A 26,433-nucleotide genomic window follows, 5' to 3' on the forward strand; every position below is an offset into this window, starting at 1 on the left:
AGGACAGGGAAGGGGCAGACAACGGATCACGTGGGACCACGCAGGCCACCACAAGAACTCTGGGTTTTAGCTCAGGTGTCATGTGGAGCCTTTGAAAGGTTTTGAGTACGATGGTGGCTTGATCAGGCTTGTGATTTAATTCTGGCCACTGTGGAGGTTGGACTGGAGGTTGGAAGTCGAAGGCAGGAGGGCAAGAGAGGAGGCTCCCCCAGGGTCCAAGCCAGAAAAGGGGTGGCTCGGACCGAGCTGGTCACGTGAGACGTGAGGGTACTCAGTCCTGAGTCTGCTCTGAAGGTAGAGCTGCTCTGACATGTCCTCAGTGGACGTGAGATGAGAGAGGGGGACTAAAGAGCCCTCGAGGGGATGGGGCCTGAACAACTGGTGTTTACTGGAAGGCGGGGAGAGAAGCAGGTGTAGGGGGACCGATCAAAAGTCCCGATTGAAATGCTCGTTTGGCACCAAATGAATTGATCTGAAGGAAAGCATTAAGCTCGAAGCTGTCTAAACGACACATACAAATGGCAAAACGCGTAAGAGAGGCACACAGACAACTGGGATTTGGAAGATTTCTTGGTGGGCAAAGATCCCTTTTTGTTTCCTAAATTTCTTGCGTGTGAGAGGGGGCCGTGTGTTCAGGAGCAGCGGACTTTCTGAAGTGGCCTGCCTCGTTTCTCACTGACCTTCCCGAATGGCTTAGGCGAATGTTTGCTGTAATCAGCTTGGCTCTGCACTCTGGCCCATCTTTGCTAATAGACGTATGTCATGCTCAGCTGATTCCTTTGTGCAGCATAAACATCTTTCCCGAGCTCATTACTGGAGTCTCGGAGGGGCCTTGTCATTCTCCAAGTCGGCGTCACATCTGGTTTCTAGCAACCATGTTCATTTCTCCAGAGACCCATGTTTTCATCCTCCCCCGATCCCACCCCCACAAAGAAGCAGGCTCTGTTTGGGAAACTCTCAGTTCCTTTTTCAGGCATTCTTCCTCTGCACCAGACTGATCTCATCTGTCGCTGCTCCCATTTCACAGATGAAGCTGCCGAGGCTTAGCGGGGAGCACTTGCGCGCCCAAGGAGGCGGGGCTCGAACCCTGGCTCTCCGGGTCTGGAAACCCAGCTCATCAGAACCACACTGCACCCCCTCACCGCCACTGGGGACCCACACAACTTGTAAGGCTGTGCCCCTGGCATGGAGTTTCTGACACTTGGGAGCCGGTCAGTCCGTGCTGCGGGGGCCGTGTCCTGTAGGACGTTTAGCAGCCTCCCTGGTCCCCACCCACTAGACGCTGGTAGTAGCACTGCCCTCCCCCAGTCATGAAGACCAGAGAGGTCTCTAGACCTTGCCCAGTGTCCCCTGTGGGGCGAATCAGTCCTGGTTGGCCTGAGACACGTTCAGTGTCCTCTGTATGAAGACAGGCTTTGCGTTGACATCTTCACTGCCTGCCATTTACCCCTTTCCCAGCATGCAACATTGTCTCCCGCAGCTACCGTACTAGAAATCCCTGTCAATAAAACATCTAGTTGCCTCTTCTCCGGCCCTCCTACCCTCCAGGGGAGGTGGTGAGGCTTCAGACACGAGAGGGGCAGTTTGCACCGCCCAGCCTGGGCATGTCACCCGCGTCCATGGACCCAGCAGTCATCCTGTCAGCAGCTAGCACCTGAGTGCCCTCTCTGGGTTCAGTGCCCAGAAAACACCCCACCCACCTCCTGGATCCAACATCCTGGCTGGGGAGAGGACGGTAGGCAAGAAAACAACCTACAGGGGAATTTCAGGGAGCACTGATTACTATGGAGGAGATAGATAGCCTGGTGAGTACTGAGGGGTGGATGACTTTAGTCAGGGGGATCAGAGACAGGTTCTCAGAGGAGGGGACATCTGATCTGAGACATCACGGTGAGAAGGAGCCAGCCCATGTGAGAAGGGAGGAGGCACGTGCCCGGGCAGAGGGAGGACAAGGTGCGCATGCCCTGAACAGGAGACCTGCAGTGGTTAGAACAGAATGAGCAGAGGGCCGGGGCTTGGGAGACGTGGGCAGAGGTAGCAGGATGGGTAGGCGAGTCACCGAAGGGGACTGGCAGGAGGGTGTTGGGTTCAGAAGGGTCCTTCTGGCCGTTCGGGGGTGACTGGGTTATGGGAAGGCAAAGACGAGGCAGGAAATCTAGGTGGAGGCTGTTTCTATTGAGGAAAGACGTGAGAATGATCAAGACCCATTTCTCTTTTTATAATTCTTGCCGCCCTGACGGCCTCGCCTCTTTCATTTGGGTTTTCAAACGCTGGATCTGTGCCTTTTGAACAACTGGCATCAGGAGGTCTTACAGGACTCTGACCCTTTTTTCCGCCTTTGAGTCTCCTAGCTCAATAGTCCAGGTCCCAGGGTAGAATCCGATTGGCTGAGCTCAGCCACATACCTGCGCTCTGGATGGGGGAAGGCACCTTGACCGACAGTCAGGACTTTTGTATTTGGGAGGAACCAGGGGTGCCGCGGCTGTGGGTTTTCAGGGCTTGCCTTAAAGAAAAGGGGTGTGTGTGTGTGTGCACGCGCGCGTGTGTTCATGCGCATGTGAATAACTTGGTATGTTGCCTCCAAAATAGGAAGGAAACTGCCAAATCAAAATGAATAAGTATTTAATGAAATATTTATATTTGAATAGAAATAATGAAATGTAGCATGATTCAACCAGTCAGCTCTGGAATATTTTGACTCTTAGTTATTTATCGATTCTCTTTAATGCAGGATGTGGGCGGAGATGGTGTGGGAGGAGTGTGTGCTAAGAGATGCCAGTGTCCTTAAAACAGCCTTGTTGACAGTTCCACCCAGATGGCCCATGGGGGAGAGAGTTCCTTTATGGCAGTGGGCGCTGTCAGTCCCATTCGCTGCCACTCGCGAGGCACCTAGAGCATGCCAGGTACTGTTTACATCCCTTACACCTGTCCGTTCCTCCACTCGGCATGACAGTAGGCAGTGACTTACTGTCATCGCTGCCCGCAGAGGCACAGAGCCACAGAGCGGGGAAGCCACTGGCCTGGGGCCCCGCAGTCAGGAGGTGGCAGACCAGGTTCAAAACCAGACCGTCTGGCTGCGGACGCAACGCACTCTCGGCTGCTCTCCCTTGTCCCCTCCTGTGCCACCCAGAGAAAGGGGAACGGCTGCCGGGAGGTGCCGAACGACAGCGACCCCCACGCCGCCCCAGCCCTCTCTCCCAAGCACAGAGGCGGCACTAGGATTCCTGTTAATTTCCAGTCGCCAAAGCCCTCCGTCTCCCCCGAATCCACGGCGATGCCTCTGCCTGCCCTTCTGTGCCAGGTTTACTGCCAGCTAATCCCAGTCCCGGTCGCAGCAAGACGCAGCTTTTACAGACCACAAATGCGATCATTACGAGGCAATTTCAGTTAGATTGAGGGCCGGGAGAGATAACAGAAGGGCCCGGCTCTCCCGTCAGACTTTGAATGGTTCCCCAGCAGCACTTAACTCAGACAAATGGGGAGCGCAGCAGCCAGGAAGGGAAGCGGGCTCGGAGCTTTCCAGCAAAGAGCTGCCCGCGCGGGCCTGCGGGGCCGGGAGAGAGCGTTAGGACAGGGTTTAGGGGTTTAGAATCCCCTCAAAGGTGGGGGGATAGGGGTTTCTGACATCTGTCTCTGCAGTAACTCCGTGAAACAAGATACATAGAGCAGAAGGGTAGCTAGGAAGAGGACCCACCCGTGACAATGAGACTCACACTTAGCGGACACTTGTTGTGGGCTAGGTCTCAGCAATACACATAATATCAATTTTTATAACAACCGCATGAGATAAATACTGTTGTTATCCTCCATTTTATACATGGAGAAACTGAGGTGTCAAGAGAGACGAAACGACTTGTCCAGGGACACACAACTTACGATGCCGCGAATACCTCCAGGCGTCTGTTTAACGCAAAGCGGTTTGCCAGCTGTCACTTCCTGTGAGACGGCATCAGCTGTCACTTCCTGTGAGACGCATCGTCCTCATCACATCCGCTTTCGCTCATTCAGGTCAACGATTAAGTTTGCCTTTGACTAGGTTCTTCTGGCTGCTTATCCAGAGTTTCCCACGGAGTGTCGACACCCCCACGGTCAGCGCCATCTCCAGAACTGTATTACATTCAACTCAGGCTTCAGGGTCAGCATCCTGACTTTTCGTTTCTTTTCTGCACTTTGATCCCTGCGGGCCAGTTCTCGCCTTTGATCGTCCACTTTTGTAGCATGCCGTGTAGATGTATCACTGGGAGAAGAAGAGGCATTGCTGTCTGTGGAGGAATTGAATGACAGATACATGCTTCTTACCAGTTCCTCATCATTCTTGGTAATTTCATGTGAATATGTGCGCATCCTGACCAAAGTAAAATCAGGGTCTCGATGGATAGTTCACTTCGTTTCTGGGCAGATAGTCCAAAAAAGATGTTTACTTCCACACGCAGCATGGCTGGTCAGGTAAAATGAACATCCATCCTTCCAACCGCAAAGGGTTAGGAAGCATCATGGAGCATTTGTCAGGCTACGGTAATGAAGCTCAGGGACTTCGCAGCGGCTCTGTGTGACAGAGTTGTGCTAGAAATGGCAGTTTACTTCAGAAACCAAGATGCAGATATAAAGATTTCAGAAGAAAAAAATTGTCACCAAGTAAATGTGAGTAGCATCCTTTGGCCCATCCAGTAGAGTCAGGACCGGAAGCCAGCTCTTTCAGAAATGAACGACAAAGGCACTGGGATGCCTGAGCCCCTCGTTCACGTGTGTGTCCCCGAGCATTCCTGGCTGCGTCTAGCTCGGTGCTCAGCATGTGGCTGGTGTGCGAGCCTGGGGTCGCGCCCTGGCCTTGGAAATGGACTCTGCGGGCCTTTGGTTCCATGGGGCTTCCTTTTGTCTAGACCCTCCAGGCAGGTGATAGAAATCTAAGTTTTAAAACACTTTTGTGAAATACAAGTGAAACGAGAATGTGAAGGAGGATGCTTTGTTTTCTGTTGTCTCAAATGTGTGGCATTGAAAAACAGTAAATGTTCGTAATGGTTTTAACTCAAAAAAAATAATAATAACAGATACACAGTGACCAGTCGCCAACTGACTTTGCGGGAAGTGACCACTTCTTGGCCACTGATCTGTTATTTACACAGCAATTTGTGGACCGAAGAGCTAGTAGTGAAGTTTGTGTTTTATGTAATTCCAGTGAATGTACTGTGGTGGCTGAACTCGAACTGCGTTGTGAGAGACTTGTGTGATTTAAACTGTAAGGTCGACATTCGTGCATGTCAAGACCGCGCGAAGCCAGGACTGCCTAGACTGGCTGCCGCTCTTGTCACCATCCTCTTCATGGTGTCGTTCCTTTGCACTGCGGGGCCCTTCACTGCCCTGGCCCAGTGCAAGTTTCCTTCCTCTCTTTTTTCCTCTCTCTCTCGTTCGCTCGCATGCTCTGTCTTTTTCTGTCTCTCTCCACCTCTCACCTCTGCTGTTTTCTTCCATGTTGCTTCATGCTCAAATAAACATTCCCCTGTTGGTGGCAAGATGACTGCCAGCAGCCTCAAGCGCTATGGAGGAAGAATTTCTCTTTGCCAATCTCTCTTTAAAAATCCCAGGGCTGACTATCATTGGCTCATCTTGGGTCACATGCCTATCCCTGAACCAATGGCAGTAGCCAGGGGAATGCGGTATGCTGATTGGTCAAGCTGAGATGATGTGTGCAGCCCTGGAGTCAGGAATTAAGACCAGCCCATGTGTACTTAAGGAAGCGGTGGTACCCAGAGGAACACAGTCAGGATCAGGTGGGCAAAACAAAAGTGCCTAGTGCCAGGTATAAATTTCTACCTGCCACACAGGAGGCTGGAAGTGCTTTGTCCCTTCAAGTTGATGCCAACCCTGCTTCCCAGAGGCATCCATCAGCTAGCACATTGTCAATGGCCTTTCCTGGCCTGGCATTTGATGTCTCTTAATCTGCCTGCCAATTTGTCCCCCCTGCCCCCAAAATCAGCCTCCAGTTTGTTCTTCCTTTTGTACTGTCCTAGCTGGGAAAGCTCAGTGACTTCGGCCATGACATGGGCTCCATCTCCAGGCCCCGGAGCCCCAGGGCCCATGCTAATTTGTTTGTCCCACCTCAACTGGGGCCTGATTGACCATTTTAAAAACTGCCTTGGGGAAAATCTAATCAAGTGAGAGCGAAATCTAATTTGGCACTAAAAGCCTTTGACTAAAGCTCTGTTTTCTAGGGCCTTGTGGAGCCTGAATAATAAACTCTGAAGTTTTAAAGGGTTGTGGGTCGGAGAGAGGAGAGAGATGTGAAAGAGGAGATTTGAGCAGAGGAAATGGCTCCGAACACTTTGACACCCTTGGCATTGGACAATAATGGGCAGGGGTGGGCACCCCACTTCCCACCCCCAAGAAGTAGTTGTCTCACCAACTAGACCAAAAATTAAAGCTTATTAGCATTCCATGCTGCATATCTATCAGAAAGACCTTGGCCCAAATCTTCAGGAACAAACCAGTAGAATCACAAGCCTGGGACTTGGGAGAGCTGAGGGAGAACTCAGTTCCCCCCGTGGGGAAGTCAGTGAGTCTCTTTCCCCAGGCTTTTGTTACTTGTGGTCCCAGATTCCTTAAACATGTGTCAAAAGCTGTGGACTTGCTTCTAGAAAAATGCGTGCCAAATGCAAAGTCAGGTGTGTAATATTTCAGGAGACATGCAGAACCTCTCTAAGTGTCCCCGCCATGCTTCTTGTCGCGTCCTCATTGAAGCCTCCAAGACCCTGCATGATCTGACCCCCCTACCCTATAACGTCATCATCCTCCCTCCCTCGCTGGCCTCCTTGGGTTTCTACAATGCCCCAAACTTGTTCCTGCCTCGGGACCTTCGCACTTGCTCTTCCCTTTGCCCGAAACAGTCTTCTTTGTAAATATATATTCCCTCCGACTCCCCCTCATCATTCCTCAAAGAGGCCTCCCTTGACCACTCAGCCCAGTCGTGCCTTCAGTCCATCTCCGGCCACCTTGTCACGTCACCATCCTTTATTTTCTTCATCACCGTTGCCGGCAACACCACCATCTTTACTTGTCACAGTCTCCTGCTAGAAAGCCAGTCCCGTGAAGGCAGAGATCCTGCTGGTCTCCTTCACTGCTGTTTCCAGTGCTGAAGACAGCTCCTGGCATACCGCGGGTGCTTAATAAGTGGTCGTTGAGTGGATGCATGAAACCGCGCCTGCCCGAGGCAGTCGTCCCGACTTCGGCAATTTCATACGCCACCTTCCTGATTTTTACTATGCCCGGCGCACTGATTCTATTATTCATTTAGTGTTGTTCTCTCAATTGTTTCACTCTTTTTACTTCATTTGTTTCAAAAGGAAACTTTTACATCACCACCAGTATTATTTGCCATGAATGGAAAGTTTGGGGGCTCTGCGAGGGGGCTTACTAAATTTCACCTTCTTCCTTGTTGACGTTCTGAACCAACTGAGAAATAGAACTAAGCCTTCAGGAGACAGAAGCCAAAATAGCACTTTGATGAATCTGATAAAGGCGAGGCTGGAGAGCATGGCTCCCTCCTGAAGGCATTTGGGCTTGAACTCCAGAGTTGAGCAGACTTCCCACTGAGCCAGGCTCACACTTCCTCTGCGCCCCACAGGAGCAAGCAGCTCGTTCCCCAAAGGAAAGGCAAAGGAAGGATTGGGTTAGGCATGCCCAGTTTGTCCCTCCAAATCTACCAGTTGTGTATGCTAGGGTTCAGCAAACTGTAGCCCACAGGCCAAATCTGGCCCCCCACCTCTTTTTATAAATAAAGTTTTATTGGTACAGAGCCACACCCATTTGTTTATTGTCTGTGATTGTTTTCTCCAACAGCAGGATTAAATAGTTGCAACGGATTATCTGGCCCATGAAGCCTAAAATATATACTCTCTGGGCTTTTAAGGAAAGGTTGGCTGACTCCCCTGCTGTATGTCATTCTTCCCCCAAAGGGGAGGAACAGGAGAGAGATGAGCGAAGCCCAGAGCAGAGATCCCTGCCTGCACCTGCTTATGGAAAGGGGCTTCGGAAGTGAGGTCTAGTAGGTCTTGGTTCTGGACGGTACTGACCTCTAGGGACCTTTTCAGCCCTCACAATGCGGTTGTTTCACTGAGGAAGGGGAGGTGCGGGGGCCAAGTGGAGTTACTTAGGTTTCTCAACTCCAGACCATTGACGTTTTGTGCTGGGTAGTTCTCCGCTGCGGAGGCCAAGCTGGGCACTGTCAGTATTTACCGGCATCCCTAGCCTCTACTCACTAGATGCCAGTAGCACGCGGGGTTGTGGCAAAACTGGAAATGTCTGCAGACATTGCCAAGTGTTTCCTGCGGGACAGAATCGCCCTGGCTGAGAACCCGTGTGTCAAGGGAGTGGACACAGCGGAACGGCTGGAGCATCATGCTGTGTTCTAGAGGAAGAACCGCAAGCCTTCGGCTCATCTCGAGCTTCCTTCCGTGCTGCCTCTCACTCCGTCTCAACCCTTTGTGCCCTGACACCCAGCCGGGGACGTGCAGTCGCTGCCTCACCGGGCATTCACCACCTAATTGCATTTTACTCTCTGAATATTGGATGGGACTCAGAGCCAGGGCAGCCGGTTTCTCCCCCCCTCCTCCCCAGAGTGTCAGGGTTCTTTGTTACTTTTTGGCTCTGCCCTCCCACACTAGGGGAGGCTCCACCCTGGGCCTTTTCCTGAGGCTGCTGGGGTCACTTTCCTTCCTGTTTTCACCTCCTTGTGGAGATCAGTCCTTCCTGGAGGCGTTTCATCAGCTCCTCCCTTAGGAGCACTCACTGCAGGGCAGGGTTTAATGGGAGCACTTCCCTTTGCCTACACCAGGGGGATTCAGCATCTGGCCGTTTGAATTCTCTTGCGTTCTCAGGGAGCAGGTCTTCCCACGCCTGGGCAGGGCCAGACACCTGCCAGGTCTCCAGGAAAACCCCGTGGAGGGCTCCGGCTCCATCACAGCCTCTCCTGCTCCAGGCCTCAGCTCTCCGTGCTTTCCCGAAGGATCCTGGTAGAAGGGCCATCTCACTTCTGCTGCCAGCCCCCTCCTCCTTCCTCTGTGGGCGTTCACCTCCCCGTCTGTCTCTTCTCCATCCAGGCTCTGAACTGACACCTGCTGAACACTCACTATTTGTCGGGCATGGTGCTAAGCACTCTGCTTACAAGTTCTCGATAGAGCGATCCCTTCAACAACCTCAAACTCTTGAACTCTCACACTCTCAGCAGTGGAGTGTCTCGGAGCCCCAGTGTCTTCATCTGGAAGAGAAGGCTGCCAGAGGGCCTCCATCTCTGGAAAACTCTCATGGGCTTTTTTATTTATTAAAAATGGCTTTATGGGTTACAATTACTAAAAATCGTAGTCACTCATTGGGAAGGAAGAAGAACAACGAAGTATCACAAAGATCTTGTCTGTTGTCTCATTACCTACAGAAAGTTTTTGGTACATTTCTGTCCAGATAAAGTAGGACACTTTTTTTTAGTACGTTTTGATGGTGGTGCATGCGCACGTGCAGAGAAGTGTGCTACATGGCCAGCTCAGCGGAGATCCAGCAACTGAACCATCTGTGTTCCAGCAAGATATAGGACAATGCCATCACCCGAGAAGCCCCCCACCCCGGGACCCCTTCCACCCACTCTCCCCCCTGTGTCAGAGGAGGACCACTGCTTGCTTTTCCAAGAGCATAGATTAGTTTTGCCTATTTTTGAACCTCATATAAATGGGATTATACAGTGTGCTTTCTTCCATATCTGGTTTATTTCTCTTAACATTAGATTGTAGCGATGTGGCCATTGTATTGAATGTGACACTAGTACTTTCATCCTCAATTCTCTGTCATATTCTATCCTATAAACATGCAACAGTTGGTTTATTCTTCCTGTTGTTGATGGACATCTGATTTGTTTCTAGTTATTTGCTATCATGATTACTGCTGTTGTGAGCATGTCCTGTGCATGACTTTTGGTGAACATATAAATGCAGTTCTGTTGAGTAAATGGCCAGGATTCGAGTCACTGAGTCAAAAGATATGAATATGTTCATATGTTCATGCTAAGCTGACAATGCCAAACAGCCCTCCACAGTGATCAGACCAGTTTGCATGCCCAGCTGGCAGTATATACAGGTTCCAGTTGCTCCACATCACCCCCCCCCCCCACCCACCGACAGTACTTGCTATTATCCATTTCCTTAGCATTAGCCATTCTGGTCACTGTGTAGCAGATAGAATTCAAAGCGTCCATAAATTTGAATGCAAAAATTTACACTCTTACATCCAATAACCTAAAACTGAAACCTCGCATTTGCTTGTTATGAATAGAGGCCACAGACCACAGCAGGGGGCAGGGTCTGTAATTTTGTCATCCATAGAAATCACCGACATTTTAATATGCCATTGTAGTTGCTGCAGATATTGCACAATAAAATATTTCCATTCATCACTACCCTGAAATTATTACTCTTTACAAGGTCTTGATTTTAAGAGTCTCATGCTCTACTGACTGAGCTAGCCAGGCACCAAAGACTTGCTTTTAATGTCTTTAAAAAAATTTTTTTAAGACACCAATTACTACATGGCACAGTCTTTTAATGTGTTGATAGCTACATTTCAAAATAACTGATTTTCTCTGTAATCCTATGTATTTTGTTGTACGCATGTAGAAACATCTAGTTAGGGGGTCGCGGCTCCATGGGCTTCATGGCTGAGGGCGGGGCTGTTCGTGGCCTGGGCACAGGACAGCGGGTGATAACTAGGAAAGGCTTTTGCTCTCTGCTTTCTCACGTGATCCTGATCCCTCTCGTCCTCCAGCTTTCTTTGGGAAGTACCTGAATGAATATAATGGCTCCTACGTGCCGCCAGGCTGGAAGGAGTGGGTCGGCCTCCTGAAAAACTCCCGCTTTTATAACTACACACTCTGCCGGAACGGGGTGAAGGAGAAGCACGGCTTTGACTACTCCAAGGTAAGTGCTGCAGCCCGTGCGGCCCGTCGCGGTGTTCCTCTGCCCCCACGCCTACCAGGGACTCTGCAGCGCGTTTCACACTTGGAGTCAGTGGACTTGGGTTCGGAGCCCACCCTCGACACACATTACGTGCCCTTGGTTATGCTACCTGCTCCTAAGAGCCTCAATTCCCAAATCTGGGGAATGGGCACAGCCTTGCATCCCTAATAATGTGTACCTACTATGGCTCGAGCACTGTACTAAGTGATTTATGTATATTTCTGATCTTCACGACTGTCATCTAAGGTGTGTGGACTAGTTGAATGCGATTGCGTTATTCATTGCTTCCCTTGACAAGTATTTACTGAGAGCCTGCTCTGTGCCAGGTGCTGGGTATCCAAGGGGAACAGAAACAGAGCCAGGTACGGGTCTCATGGAGCTCACAGTCTGGCACGTGGAGGTGTGTGATAAACTTTGAAGGGATGGCACATATATTCAAGTCAGCACACCACACCACAGTATAGAAACACGTGTGTGTGTGCACACCAGCCCTGTCTCCTGTTTTGTCACGCCCAGTATGAGCCATTTAAACCAGACCAGCTTCACTGGTTATTACAACCATCTCAAAATCTTTACGAGTGCTCTCCCTCCCTGAATTCATCTAAGCCTTATCCACCTTCTCTTCCATGAAGCCATCCTGGATTGCCCTAAACTACAGGATTTATCCTTTCTTGAATCAGACTCGCCTCTTTCAGTTGTTTATGAACAGAAACTTAATTCAAAATGGCTCCATTGAAGAAGCAGCATATTCACCTACTTAACTCATCCAGCAGTAATGGCATCAGACATAGCAGGATCCACGGGCTCAAACGAGATTTTCAGGCACTGGTTTCTCTCTCCTCTAAGCTCTGTTTTCGTCTCTTCGACCCCGTTCACAGACAGTCTCCCTCCCCTCCTAGTAGCAATATGGCCGTCCTTCCATCCTCGCAGCTTCCTGCCCAGCAGCAAGTGTGGGAGTCTCCTTCCCAGGATTCCTAGCAATCTCATCGCATCTCATTGGCTCTGGCTCTGTCACATGTCTGTCTCTGAACCAGTCAGCGTGGCCCTGGGATGTGGTGTTTTGACAGCCTGGAAATCACATGCCCACATACTCCTGAGCCGGGGGAAGGAATGGGGCGTGGGAATAGGATCCCTGTCCTAGAGCCAGACTCTGGAACACGGGCTGGGAGTAGAGCCCCAAATAGAAGTGGAGAATGTCCACCAGCAGAGAGCTGACTAGCAGCACCATATTTCATCCCCTTCTGGAAGCACCAGTGCATTTGGGATCCATCCTACCCATGAAGGATAATCACGACTGATGTGTCCCCTTACCAAGTCTCATCAGTCTAGGCCTTCGTTGGCAGAAATCTCCTGGGCAGTGCCTTCCCCATCTCCTCCCTTACCCCGCATCTCATCCTGCACGTAGGAGGCCTCCATCACCTCCCAAGTGAATTAATTAATTGGAGGATTTAGCCACCCTGCTGGACTCATTGGAAATATAAATTATACTTTCCTGGAGCCGAACACACCATTTCTCTCCTGCCAGCCTCAGCACAGGCAGATTCTCCAATGCCTAGAAAATCCACTCCCTCCTTGTTAAAATTCCTCACCGTGTCCAGAAGCCTGATAATCAAGTTACCCAGGGGTATGCAGAGTCCCCTCGGAGCTGAGGATGCACGTGATCCGGCTGCTGTTTTGCCCCATTTCCTACCACACACACACACACACATACACACACCTCCCCCTGTGACTGAAGTGGGAGGATTCCTGGGCCCCCCATTACCAGAGGCCCGGGAACAGAGGGATGGGGGTGCCCTTTGGAGTCAGCGCTGGCTCAGGTCCAGGGTTCAAATCCCAAGCAGCAGTGGGGCCTGGAGCGCCAAAGGGAGCAGGTATGAGCTCCAAATGGCCAGCCAGGGCAGAGCCAGGAGCACCCCGCCCCTGCCCCCGTGCTCCACGCCCCACTCTCTGGGAGGGCAGCCGCCTCTGCCAGGGTGGGAGGCTCTTCCCAAGCTCCCCTCAAAAGGCCCTCTGAGGACGCTGTCCCGAGACACTAATCCCAAAGACGGGCTAGCACCACAAAAGGAAATCCTGATGGCCTTCCAACTATCATTGTACAGCCCTGAAGCGGAGAGTGGTTTTTAGTTGGGAAAAAAAAAAAAAAATCAAAAGAAAAGCAATTGTCATGACACGTGGAAGTGGTATGAAAGTCAGATTTTCGTGTGCAGAGATAAAAGTTCGCTCCAGCGCAAACATGCTGTTCCTTTCCACCGTGGCAGCTGTGGCTTGACAGTGGCAGTAACGAGACAGCGGGCCCGTGAAGCCTCAGATACCGCCTGGCCCTGTACAGAAAGGCTTTGTCGACACTTAGTGGAAACCACCACATACTCCTCTCACTCATAATTTTGTTTGTTTGTGGGGAAAAAAAAATGGACCAGACGAAAAAAGCTGAAGCCTGAGCTCTAGCTCTGAGCACTTTGCTTATGAGTTTTGTGACCTCAGTTTTCCCATCCGTAAAGTGGGCCTAATCTCTGGTTCTCAAAGTCACTGTCAAGGTCAGTTGGGCAACTGTCTGACAACGGTAAGAGCCAATGTTCACTGTGGGTGGTCTCAGCGCCAGACCCCTTGCTAACTCCAGGTGACCCTTGAACATTGTGGGGGTTGGGGTGCTGACAGCCCACACACACACAGTCAAAAATCCACATATGACTTTTGAAACTTCTAATAGCCTACTGTTGACTGGAAGCCTTACTGATAAACAATTAACATGTATGTCGTATATTATATGTGTTCTTACAATAAAAGCTAGAGAAAAGAAAATCTTCTTAAGGATATCATAAGGAAGAGAAAATATATTTATAGTATTAATTGACAAAAATCCACATATAAGTGGACCCTCAGTGTTCAAACCCGTGCTGTTCCAGGGTCCCCTGTAGCTGCTCTATTCTCTCGGCAAGTCCTTGCCACGAACTCACATCCATCCCCATCTGAAGGAGGGACTGTTATTGGGCCCATTTTTTAGATGCAGAAATTAAGATGCAGAAAGGCAAATGGTTCGCCCATGACTAGCAGGTGACAAAGCTGGGATTGGAGCCCAGCGTTGTCTGACATCCCTCGCCAGTTCCCTTGCCTCCTTCTCACTTCTCTAATGATGATGCTTTTCTGCCATGGGGACAGGGACCCGTGGCCACATCCCAGCCGTTCACAGGGAGCCCAGCACCCTGGGAACAGGCACCCACCAGGCATTGGTTACGTGAGTGCAGAAATAATCACTTCAGCAACTCAGAAACAGTGGCAGAGGCCAGCCTGAAAAATGAGGTTGGGATGCCCATGTGCCAACCTGTCGCTGAGCTCCCCTGTCCCCAGAAGCATGCCCTGCACCCCACATACTCTTCTTCTTCTCCCCAAGGCGTCCTATTGCTAAATGACTACTTGAGGAAAGTGGACACCTTGGCCCGGAGCCACACACTAGCCACCTCCTCACACGCACTGCGGTTCCTCTCGGCTGACTGACCAAAGTCGGTGAAGATCAAGATGGAGCAGGGAGACAGGAACGCATCCTTCCAGTGCCAAGCAGGGTGTCCCCACCCCTAGCTCTTGCCTGGATGTGGCTGCTAAGCTCTGGGTGGAAGCAAAGTCCCCAGAACCCCGCCGTCACAGCCCACCTGCAGGTGTGGCAGGCGTGGGCCAAGGGAGGCTCACTCCTGAGCATCTCATCTGGGAGCAGGTAGGCCTGGCCCAGGACCAAAGGAAGGCAAAGGGTGACCTCCTCATGGTCAATCAGCCAGTCTCCACGTTCTAGAACACTCGCCTTTTGGCCTGCATGGTCCTCCCACCTGCTGCATCCTTCCTTGGGGCTGGCCCCAGGCACCCCAACTCAACTTGTCCAGAACTGAATTCAGCACCTCCACTTCCCCCCAACAATCTTTCTCCTGGACCCCAACCTCTGTTCCCGTCACCCAAGCCAGTAACCAGTGATTGGGTGGCCTGACTTCCCCCTCTCTTGTACCCCCACATCTAGTCATTGGACATATCCTAAGCACTGAGTCCCCTCGCAGCCGTCACTAGACCATGCCACCCTGGCCCAGGGCCCTCGCATGCCTCACTCAGACACTTGGACTCAGCTCAGGTACTGTGGCCACAGGGATGCCGTGTTCTCATTGGCCAGCCAGCAACTCACTGCCCACCTCTGGAGTCAGGATAGTGTCACCTCCTCCAATCCACATGGATGAACAGGGGATGGGGATGCAGGCATGAGTGTCAAAAGTCATTGCAGAAGCCACCATCACCACCATCACCACCAACATCATCATCATCATCATCATCACCATCATCACCATCACCACCATCACCATCACCACCACCACCACCATCACCACCACCACCACCATCATCACCATCCCCAGACAGCCAGCAGGGATCAGAAAAGGCTTACTGTAGGAGTGGCTTTGAGGAAGACCAAGCAGGGTGGGTAGGTGGCTTTTAGATGTGCAGAAAATCTTTCAAGCCACCAAGACAGCCACAATATTAGCTGACTCTTATCAAGCGCTGGCTTCAGGCCGGGCACCGTGTCAAGAGCTTTACGTCTCGTAGTGCTTAAAACCCTCATACCAGCCTTGAGAGGCCGGCTGGGTATCACCCTCATGCATTTCCGGATGGGCAACATCATGGAGACTTAGGAGCACCCCGTCACCCTCCCACTCACTCCTGTCCCGGCCTGCGCCCGCCCAGGAGGGAAAGGTATCCTGAGTCTGGTGCTCATCACTCCCACACACGCCTCCATTCTTTTACTCCATACGCAGGTATCTCAGACAGTACACAGTTCCATTTTGCGTGTCTTTATACTTTCTATAAATGGCATCGTATCGTGTACATCCTTCTGCAACTTGCTTTTCTCACCCACTATCAGGTCTGTAAGATTAATTCATGTCCATCCGTTAGATCTAGTTTATTCTTTCTCACTGCTCTGTGTCCTCTCCTGGGAACGGATGTTAATGGTAGCTTCAAAAAAAAAAATAACTTTTACTCACAGCCAGACAGGCACGTATATAGTTCTGAAATCGAATAGATGAGTTAAAGAGCGGCAGCCCTGTTCCTGCCCACCCGCCGCCGGAGGCAGCGAGTTTCACCTGGAGGACCGGTTCCAATTCTCCCCCTGGAGGCACCGAGTGTGGTTTCCTGTTGGCGTCTGGACCCCTTCCTTTTTGGATCCACAGTTAGTTACCTTTGTCATCTTAAGAGCTTTGCTAACGCCTTTGGGTCACGTTCCACGACTGTACCGACAGCTCTTCGATTGACGTATTATTATTATGTAGTAGGTTCTATAAGCCCCCTTGTAAAACCCCTTTGTACTCCTAAAAATTAATCATAAAAGTATTCCAGGACGAGCACGTAAAGTAGCAAAGTGACTTTCTCCTCGTTGTACCCTCTGTCATAGCTCCCAGCAAGCACTTCGAGATCCGTTCCCCTAGATTGTTCCATGGTACTTAAAAACATCTGAAAGTAGGGGTTAGGCTTCTCTCCACTCTGCCTCCCTCCCTTCTCCACAAAAAAGGATAGGGTTACTATCCTTACTAGCATCCTGGAGACTTCCCACCTCAGTAACTAGATCTGCTGCCCCGTTGATGTCTACACAGCCCGCGTGGCGCGGGCATCATTCCCCTTCCTGCTGCTGCTCACTGCCTTACCAGCTCCACTGCAGTGTGTGCAGGGGTGGGGCGTGAGTGTGCCTTCAGACGTGTGTCCGTAGCTGCACATGGACACCAGTGGTGTGTGTGCGTGCGTTGTGTGTCTTAACAGTTTCCTTCAGGGTAGAAGCCGTAGCCACTTCTTTACTTTTTCTTCTCTAACATAAAGCCTCTTTTTTGAAAGTGATCATTTCAGATAGAGCTGCTTCCTAGGAAGTGGTGGGTAAATTTCAAGACTCATTGCCTGAGAGGGAGACCAGCAGCTGAAGATCTGCCAAGTTCACGAAGAGTTCAGGCACATCTAACGTCTTAGCTGAGCTTGGAGAGCGCTCAGTCTCCGCCATTACTTTCCCATCAGCTCTCCTCCGCCCAGTGTCTGAGTGGGTCTCGTGACACTTACCTTGATGCCGCTCCGTGGGTGGACCCTGCATTGTACCTGCTGCCAGTTCACCCTCTTTCTGTTTCTCACACCTGGCAGGCTCCTACCTGCCTCCGAGTTCTTGCTTTTGCTATTCCCTCTGCCTGGAACTCTTCCCTGGGTTCATGATTCTCAGTCCCGGCTGCACATTTAAATCCCCTGGGGAGCTTTGAAACAACAGTCCGATGTCCGGGCTGAATCAGAGGAATTAAACTAGAAACTCCGGGAGTGGGCCCAAGCATCAGTAAAGCTCCCGCGAGGATTCCACCAGTGGAGATGAGCCCCGGTGATACGTACCTCCCCGTGCCCATCTCCTCGTCATCACTCCGGTCTCGCCGCAGATGTCACCTCCTCCGAGTGGCCTCCCTGACTGCATCGGCTAAAGTGCACCCCCCACCCCACCTCCCCCTTACTCTCTGTCGCATCTTGTCTTGTTTCTTTCATCCATCACTGCTGGTCTCCCTTGGTTCTTTGTTTACACGTGGCTCTGCTCCTGCCCCCGGCACGGGCTCTCCAGCCGCACGGGTCTCGGAGGCCCGGCCGCAGCATTTCCCAGCCGCGTGGCACTGGGCACGCGAGTCGAGCGCTCGCGTGTTTTAATTTCCTCTTCTGAAAAACACGGGGTTTATCACCACCACACACGCTTTCTAAGGTTATGTAAGAATTAAACAAGCTAATACAAAGGAACAGGGCACGGTTCCGGCACACCATAAGCACTCAGTCGCCTAAGCTGTTATTATGTTAACATCTATCGTGAATGAATGACAGGCCGCGATTTCCGCCCGGCCTCCCTCACCCCTTCTCCGCTTTCTCTGCCGCGCGTAGCGTCGTTCGACACCCGTGCGTTTCGCTTGCTGCCTCGTGACCTGTCCGCCCCGCAGGCCGTCGTGTCCGCGAGGGCAGGGACTGCCGGTTCCGCTCGCCGCTGCGCCCACGACGCCCGGCACCGTGGCTGGCGCACAGCGGGCGCGCGGGCAGCTCCTCGTGTGTCCTCCTGTGCCCCCCCCCCCCAGGATTACCTGACGGACCTCATCACCAACGACAGCGTGAGCTTCTTCCGCACGTCCAAGAAGATGTACCCGCACAGGCCCGTCCTCATGGTCATCAGCCACGCAGCCCCCCACGGCCCCGAGGACTCAGCCCCCCAGTACTCACGCCGCTTCCCCAACGCATCGCAGCACATGTAAGTTCCGGCACCTTCCTGCAGAGCCGACAGTTGACAGGAAGACGGGGTCGGGGGGGCAGCCTTTGGTCACATTAATGGAGCAAGGATGGCAGAGCCGCACCTTCCCCCGGACTCCCCTGGGTTAAAGAACCCAGGAGCACACAGCTCACCTATGGGGAAACCAGGGTACAGAGGCAGCCAGGCTGGCCAACAGACCAGAGCGGGGGGCCAGCGTCTTTAACTTGGGACCCCATCCGCCCACCAAGGGGTCTGTGGGTCGGACTGCGTTTTAGTACAATAGGTTTCCTCTGTAATCCTGGGTATCTTGTTTTATGCATTTTAAAGCGTCCTTTCGAGGGGGGCTGTGTAGCTTCATCAGACCACTAACCTCTTCGGGCCCCTTTGCTAAGCGTTGCCTGTGAGGCAGGCTCTCCGCCGGGCGGGTCACATGGCCCCGGACCCCTGAACGTGCACAGCGCCCCCGCACGTGTTAGCTAACGGATCAGCCTGAACTCTAGCAGCGGCAAACGGCCGTGTGCACTGTCTCGCGGTGTCCACGGCTCAGGTGTCTGTCTGGGGGTGGCTTTTTCGGGAGGTCCTGGCTCAGGGTCTCCTGGCGCTATAGTCAAGGTGTCAGCTGGGGCTGCAGCCACCTGAGGTTTGTCTGGGGCTCGCCCACTTGGCTGTTCCTCTCTGTAGGGCTGCTTGGGTGTCCTCACAGCGTGGTGGCTGGCTTCCTGCAAATGATGGGGGGGAGGGAGGGAGGGAGGGAGGGAAGCAGGGGAGAGGGAGAGGGAGAGGGAGATGGGAGAGGCAGGAGAGGTGGCAGGGAGGCTGACGTGGAAGCTCTAGTCTTCTCTAACGTATTCTGGAGGTGACACCATCACTCTGCCTATGCTCCTGGTCACACGCAGTGCTCCTGCAGTGGGGGAGGGGCTGCACAAGTTTGTGACTGCCCGGGAGCTGGGGGCCCCGGGGGCGGGGGGCTGTCTTGGAGGCTGCCTGTCACTCTGGGTAGTAAAGACAAGGAGACAGAGGCACAGAGAAGTGAAGTAACTTTCCCTGAGTTCGCCTGGCTGCTGACGGCAGAGCCGGGGCTCGCGTCCGGCTCCCACTGCTGCCGCCCATCTCTCTGCCCGCCCCCTCTCGTCCTCTTCCCGCCACCTGGCTAGTGAATCTTTCTGGAAAGTTCTGCTTTTCTCTGCCTGCTAAGCAGTGACACTCAGCAGCCTCTGCTGTGACATTGGGGCCACAAGGACAGGGCAATTTGGAATCTGACCGAATATTCCAGGTGTTCGCTTTTCATTCCGTTCAGAATACTTCGCCCCCTCAGGCCTCTCGCTGGTCTTGCTTTCTGACGGTGCCTCAGAGTGACTCAGGGGACGAGGGGTGTGTTAACCTTCCGGCCCCTGGTCTTTGAAGAGGAGGATTTGACACAAGGTGATGGACTGCATTCCAGGGTCTGCCCCTGCACATCTGACTTGCCTGCCACCTGCCCCCAATCCCCCCAGCGGGATGCCAGCCTCCTCCAGCTCACTTTTCCCATCCCCGTGGAAGGCTGGCCTTTGCAGGAGGGGCTTGTGGCCAGTTCAGTCCCACCTCAGGGAGAAGCCGTGGGGTGGGGGCAAGAGACACTTTGCTTCTATGGCTTCTCCTTTAAAAGAGATGCTAGAGCTCCCGCCCCTGCCCCCCACCCCCAGCAGCCCTGGAGTTTCATGATGAGATTTTATGACATTACCTGCTCATTTATTTTCCCTTTGAAATGAAAATTACAGAAATTGAACATGAGCAGCGGCTGCCTGACTCAACCAGAGAACCCCTCGCCTTATTAGGGATGTGTTTGGAAGGCCTCTTATCTCTGGGGTATAATCATTTCCAAAACAAAACCAAAAAACAGACAGTTCTGCAGCTGGGATGTTTAGTTATGTCAGTCAAGGGGGACTAAGGAGGGAACAGAGCCCTACATGTTGGGTTGGAGTTCCAGATCTTTCTATCAGGAGGCTGGTGTGAGAGACTCTCACCCCACTGAGCTTGTGCCCTGTTCCTGAGCTCGGCCTTGTGGGTTTTCAGAAATGCTCCTTGATGCCTTGTTATCTCCTTTTTCCTCACTCCACACATGTGCACACACGAAGATACAAACAGATACACACAAACACATAGATACAGACACAAATACACAAAGATACAGATAGATACAGACACACGTAAAGATACATATACACATTCACAAATGCACCCACAAACATGTACACACAAACAGATATACAGGCACACACAGATCAGACACACACAATTATGCAAGCGCACAAACCTATACACACAGAAAACACACATGCAGATACAAAGATAAACATACACACACAGGTAAACAGAGACACAGAAAGATAAACACAAGTACACATGAAGACACAGATGCCACAGACACACAGGCACATACACACAAACATGCAGAGACACAGATCCACAAACGTGCAGACGCGCATTCACACAGACACATGCAAACATGCACAGAGAACCACGCGCATAGACAGACACCAGCTCCTACAGCTGTGATTGAAGTGTGGCATCAATTGTGGGTTCACGGGCCTCTCCTTTTATAATCCGTGGGAGCCAGGCCGGTGTTGACAGCCTTGGGGCGAGGAGGCCATGAGGACAGTCACCCTCCCACCACCCCCCAGCCGAGAGGAGGGGAGGTTCCCTGTCAGGCCCCGATGTGAACACACCAGACATTCCTTGGATTCCTGAGGAGCTGAGGGTTGCAGCTCTGTTCAGCAGGCAGCTGGGTTCCCAGGAAAATGCCACACCCTGTCTGAGGGAACCTGGCCACCTGCAGGGGACCCAGGTGGGACCTGGGCTCTGCAGCCTCCTGCCTGTCAGAGGAGGGGCCCCTGACTCCTGACAGACACCCCAGCTGCTCTCAGGGCAGACACGAGCCTGGTAGACTCTTAATAGACTCAGGGGCGATGGCCCAAAATTGCCTTCTGGAATGCGGCCCCTTGGGCTGCCGGAACCATTTTCCCACAAGTCCAGCAGCCCTTGGTGCAGCCCCCTGCCGGCTCCTCAGTGGGGGCGTGGCAGGGCTTGTTCCCAGAAGGCTCCCCATGAGGGTCAGGCCCCGAGCTGGCCCACAGGAATGCACCACAGTTCTCATAAGCAGAGGAGGCCAGGGGCCAGGTTGGGTTTAGGGACAGGAGACCCACGGGGACTGGAACCTGGAGGCTGGGACGCACCTGCTCTGCATGGCAACCGTCTCCATAACCGTCGGGCTGCCTAGGCCTGCAGCGTCATCGCTTCTACCCCAAGAACTTCCCCATATTCGGGAGGCTTAACGGTTCTGATGTAGTCCGCGAGAGGGAAGGGGGTTCAGCCTCCCCCGCGCCCTGCAGCCCCTTGCTCCCTTAATTCCTTCTTGAAAAGCCTTTTATAGTCAAGCAGTGAAAACAACTTTTATTTACAGCTTTGCCTGGGGATCGGGTAAGATCTGGGGGTACCTGGCCCTCAAATATCAGACCTAGTGCGAGGGACACCCACGATTCGTGGGCTTTAAATAGAGCTTCCTGCCGGTGGTGTCCCCCATCCAGAATCCCCCTGTTCAACAGCTCAGATCTGCTCTCGGTTTGGGACAGAGTAACATGTTCCTGGAATCATCTGAAAACGTCCGAGGCCGTGGACTGAATTAACCCAAGTGTTTTTGCTGCTTTGTCCTCTAGCAAGAACGTCTTGGCTAGAGGACAAACACTTACGGACGTGAGGGTCTCCGGTCAGGGAAGTGCTCATGCGGCCAACCATACCCGCTTCTGGAGTTCAAACCCCCTGTTCTGCTTTTGGCAAGTTAGTTCCCTTACTGGGCCTCAGTTTCCTCATTTCTCACATAAGAATAAAATTAGCACCAGCTCTAACGATGGTTACAAGTATTAAATGAGATGATGTCAGGCAAAGCCTTCAAGCTGTGCCCAGCACACAGTAAGAGCTCGGCAGAGGTCAAGGTTACCAGATTTGCCTGTCATCACAGCTGACCCCACAGCAAAAGTCTCAGAGTCCAGTGGCTCTAGCACTGAGGGCAGAACCCCAGACTTCTCAGATGCTCCATTTTCTTTCTTAAATGGGAAGTTAAACCAAACAGAATGAACAACTGTGACAACTTAAGTCACAGAATGTGGCGCGTACCAGATGTACACAGTCACAGGCCAACCTCACGACGTTGGCCATGCGCGCATGACTATCATTCCTTTACTTTTTTAATCAATTTCCTTTTTTTAGCCAAAACCTATTGCAAAAGGAAATTCTGAGTCGTGCCATCCCATGATATCTGTCGCTTGCGGTCTGCCCAAGGTCACTGAAAACGAAACACAGCACTGCGAAGGCAGCAGAGTCAGGCACCGTGCCTGCCCAAGGCCTCGACCATGAGCCTCTGTCCTTTAACCCTCTTCCCCGCTCAGAAAAAAAAAAAAAAGTGCGGCTCGCTGCCCGCGTTCATTTCCCATCACGTGTAGGAATGCTGCATTTTCTAGGATTTGACACGTTCCGCGATCGAGCGACTGAAAACGGAAAGCTATAAGTAGAATGATGTCATTTGTGTCTAGAGACTACAGAATACCGGAGCGACGCGAAAATAATAACAAAAGCGAGCCGTTTCACGGCAAACTTTGGGGGTGGGGTAAGGACGGAAACCCGCGAGTTATCTCGGGTTAAAACGCCGCATCCCCAAGTGCCGCCAGCGAGGATTCCCAAAGCAAACAGGGAAAGGATTAAAGAGAAAGAGCAATTCCAGACGGGCACTCAGGAGAGACTGGCACCAGGCGGAGGCTCTGGCCTTGCGATGGACGGACGGACGGACGGACGCGCTGGCGGCTGGAGCGGGAGGGGCTCTCCCCGCTTGCGGCTCCGGGACATGTAATGCGGCGCCTCTTACGGCCGGCCCGCACATACAGACAGACAGACAGACGAACGCTGACCGCACACCGCGCGGAGGCGCTGACACGCCGGTGTCCGGCTGGCCCCAAACGGGGGCGTTTCACCCCGGGCCGCAGGCACGGCTCAGGGCGGGTGCTCACCCGCAGTGCAGGTGGGCGGGGGGCCGGCCCTGCACCCTCTGGCCTGACCTGTGTGTGTGTGTTTGCGCCCACCAGCACGCCCAGCTACAACTACGCGCCCAACCCCGACAAGCACTGGATCATGCGCTACACGGGCCCCATGAAGCCCATCCACATGGAGTTCACCAACATGCTCCAGCGCAAGCGCCTGCAGACCCTCCTGTCGGTGGACGACTCCATGGAGACGGTAGGCCCGCCCTCCTCCCGCCTCGGCCTCTCTGCCCTCCCCCTGCCCCCCACCCTCCCCACCCCCGCGCCCCAGGCCTCCAGGCAGTAGTGCGGGGGGGGGAGGGGGGGGGGTCTGGTCCTGACAGAACCCCGCCTCCGCGAGATGCCCCTCTGGCTCCGCGCTCCCTTCCATAGGCAGCCACGCGGGGCTATTTCCATTTTTTAACAGCTTTATTGAGATATAATTTACACACCGTATAACTCACCCAATTAAGGTGTGCAATTCAGTGGTTTTGATACATGTGCAGAGTTGGGGCCTGAGACCTAAGACCTGCCGGGCGGGGAGGGGTGGGGAGGGGCGGGTGCTGGGAGCCCTGCCCCTCCCGCACGCTCACCTGCCGCCCGGGTCCCAGCTCTACAACATGCTGGTGGAGACGGGCGAGCTGGACAACACCTACCTCGTGTACACCGCCGACCACGGCTACCACATCGGCCAGTTCGGCCTGGTGAAGGGGAAGTCCATGCCGTACGAGTTCGACATCAGGGTCCCGTTCTACGTGAGGGGCCCCAACGTGGAGGCCGGCTCGCTGTAAGTGTGTCATACCCCCCCCCACCCCCCAGTGCCCCAGAGCCCCAGTGAGGCCTCCACGCTCCGCTGCGCCTGGGCAAGGAGCAGGCGGTTCAGCGGTGAGCCAGCCCCCTGAGCGGCGCATGGTCTGGGCAGGCGAAGCTCGGCGCCAAGAGAAACAGTGATCCTGTCACCCCGAGTGGATGCTGACGCGTTTTCCACCCTCTGTCGGGGAAGGAGAGGCCAGGAGCCATCAGCACCTGTGCAAACAGATTGCGGGGGGCTGCGTGCCAGGGGGTCGGGGAGCGGGCTGCGTGTGCGTCCCCGCCCGCAGGTGGGGAAGCCACCTTGATTTCTTCTCTGGCCCGGGCACGCCTGGAGTCTGGTGTTGTCAGGGAGGAGCCCCACTGCCTCTGCGAGGGGCAAGGGGTGGGGGTTATTGCAAGATCCGCTGAGCCAGCTCAAGGAGGACCTGAGTGCCCCCCCGTCCCTCCTCGAGGACCACATGGGCCCTCTGCCAGCATTCCCCACGGGTTAACCTCTGGGATGACACGTTCTGGCGGCAAAAATGCTACGTCTGGCTTGGGGAGCGGGAGAAAGGCCAGTGATGGTGGGAGCGGCTTTCTCGGATCAGCAGGGACATTACGGAGACCAAGGCAAATGGTTTTTTGAAATGCAGGTAAATCGCCGTGAAGGTGATTATTCGGTCTGACTTCCGAATGAGCCCAGAGCTCGAACAAGACACACACGGGCACTGGCGTGGCTTGCTGCACGGTCCCCCCTAAGTGGGACTGGCGTTGCAGCGTGGGCACGGAGTCGTTCCCGCTGCCTTGGTGACAATTCCAGGAGGCGGGCCGCGCGAGGTCGAGCCCAGCCTCGCCCCTCTGTCTCTGCCTGCCTCAGCCAGATCACTCCCTGTCTGTGGCTCTCCGAGTCCCCACCTGTAATCACAGCTGTAATAATAATAGCCGTGTTTATATAGCGTTCGTTCTTCAGGCCCACGCCTGAGCACGTCACACCCACCCGACCCATTTAAGCATCACAACCACCCTGAGAGGTAGGTGCTGTTATTATCCCCATTCGATACCTAGGGAAACTGAGGCCCAGAGGCCTTAGGCTGCCTGAGGTCACATGGCACGAAAGGGAAGGAGCTGGAATTTGAAGCCAGGAGTCTCTGCCCCTGTCTGCCACTCCGTACCACCGCTCGGAAACCTTGAGCCACCCCTGGGCACAGAATTTGACCCACTAAGGGCTGGATGAGCACTGACTTCGTGGGTTTGGTGAGCCTCAGAGTCTGTGATCTGGGCCACAGGACTGAAAACCACACCCCCAGCAGAGAAGAGAGAGAGTGCTGAATGTTCGCTTCGGGGCTGAAGACGCAGGACGTCGGTGCAAGCAGAAATGGCCCTCATGGACGAGGCACATAAATTTAAAGGGAATGCAGGAAGTAACGTAACGGGAAAATCCAAGGCTAGCCTGGCTTCAGGTGGCTGGGTCCAGCAGTCACGTGATGACATCCGGACACGCTCATTTTGCGTCTCAGCCCTGCTGCTTTGGAACCAGCTTCATGCTCGGGCAGACTTTTCTCTCGCCGTGGCAGAGTCACCATGGCTTTCAGCCCTCCAGCTTAGGGAACCAAACAGTGGTTCGAACAGGAGTCTGGGGGTGACTCTTACTGGCCCGTCTCGGCTCGCGTACGGCCCACGGGGCCATGCGGGTGCAAGCAGAGGGCTTGCGCTCACACAGCCTGCCTCCCCGACTGTCCACTGTCCAGCAAGTGTCCTTGCCGGGGGCGGATTTATGGCCACTCGCTCCTTTGAAGCCAGCCCGGGGAGCATAACGGATGAGGGAGACACAGCTAGGGAGACCGAGACCGAGTTGTATATCATGTGACATGAGGGCCAGTTCTGTTGGTTTGTCTCCACCCCGAGGGGACAGAGGGGACAGATCGCAGGAAGGCGTGAACACCAGAGGGCGAGGATCAGAGGACCCCATAGCTCTGTCACAGGCTCCTTGAGCAAAGCCCACAGGGTGGGGAGGGGGAGGGCTGTGCTGGTGGTTGGAGGAGGAACTTTCCGGCAGGGGGCCAGCGGGAGTAGAGGCCCTGAGGCCAGACCGCGCCTGGCCTGCCAGGGCCAGCGAGGGGGCCAGCATTTGCCTCAGAGGGTCAGAGATGGGTTCAGGGGAAGGTTCGGGGTCTGGGTGGCTCTTAAAGGTGGGTGCCCTTTGTTCAGATAGTGGGGAGCAGGGAGGGCATTCCTGGCCGAAGAAACAACCACAGAGAGGCCAGTGGGGCGTGTCCGGGCACCAAGGTAAGGGATGGGGGAGGGGCGGGTCCCGCTGAACTGGGCCACAGAGGGAGCG

The 26,433-nt window shown here is 53.5% G+C and overlaps 1 protein-coding gene across 3 annotated transcripts in view; it reads left to right on the top strand.

Moving 5' to 3' along the window:
• The window catches only part of SULF2 (sulfatase 2), a 104,376-nt gene that overhangs the window by 60,978 nt on the left and 16,965 nt on the right, over positions 1-26,433 (top strand). For all 3 annotated transcript variants that reach the window (XM_016143704.2, XM_016143707.2, XM_016143703.2), the window contains exons 4-7: positions 10,801-10,952; positions 18,089-18,258; positions 23,370-23,520; positions 23,915-24,090. In XM_016143704.2, coding sequence (XP_015999190.1) covers positions 10,801-10,952; positions 18,089-18,258; positions 23,370-23,520; positions 23,915-24,090 — 649 coding nt within the window. The remainder of the gene's footprint in view (positions 1-10,800; positions 10,953-18,088; positions 18,259-23,369; positions 23,521-23,914; positions 24,091-26,433) is intronic.

Source organism: Rousettus aegyptiacus, unplaced genomic scaffold (assembly GCF_014176215.1).
Source record: "Rousettus aegyptiacus isolate mRouAeg1 unplaced genomic scaffold, mRouAeg1.p scaffold_m13_p_12, whole genome shotgun sequence".
Classification (NCBI taxonomy): Eukaryota; Metazoa; Chordata; class Mammalia; order Chiroptera; family Pteropodidae; genus Rousettus; species Rousettus aegyptiacus.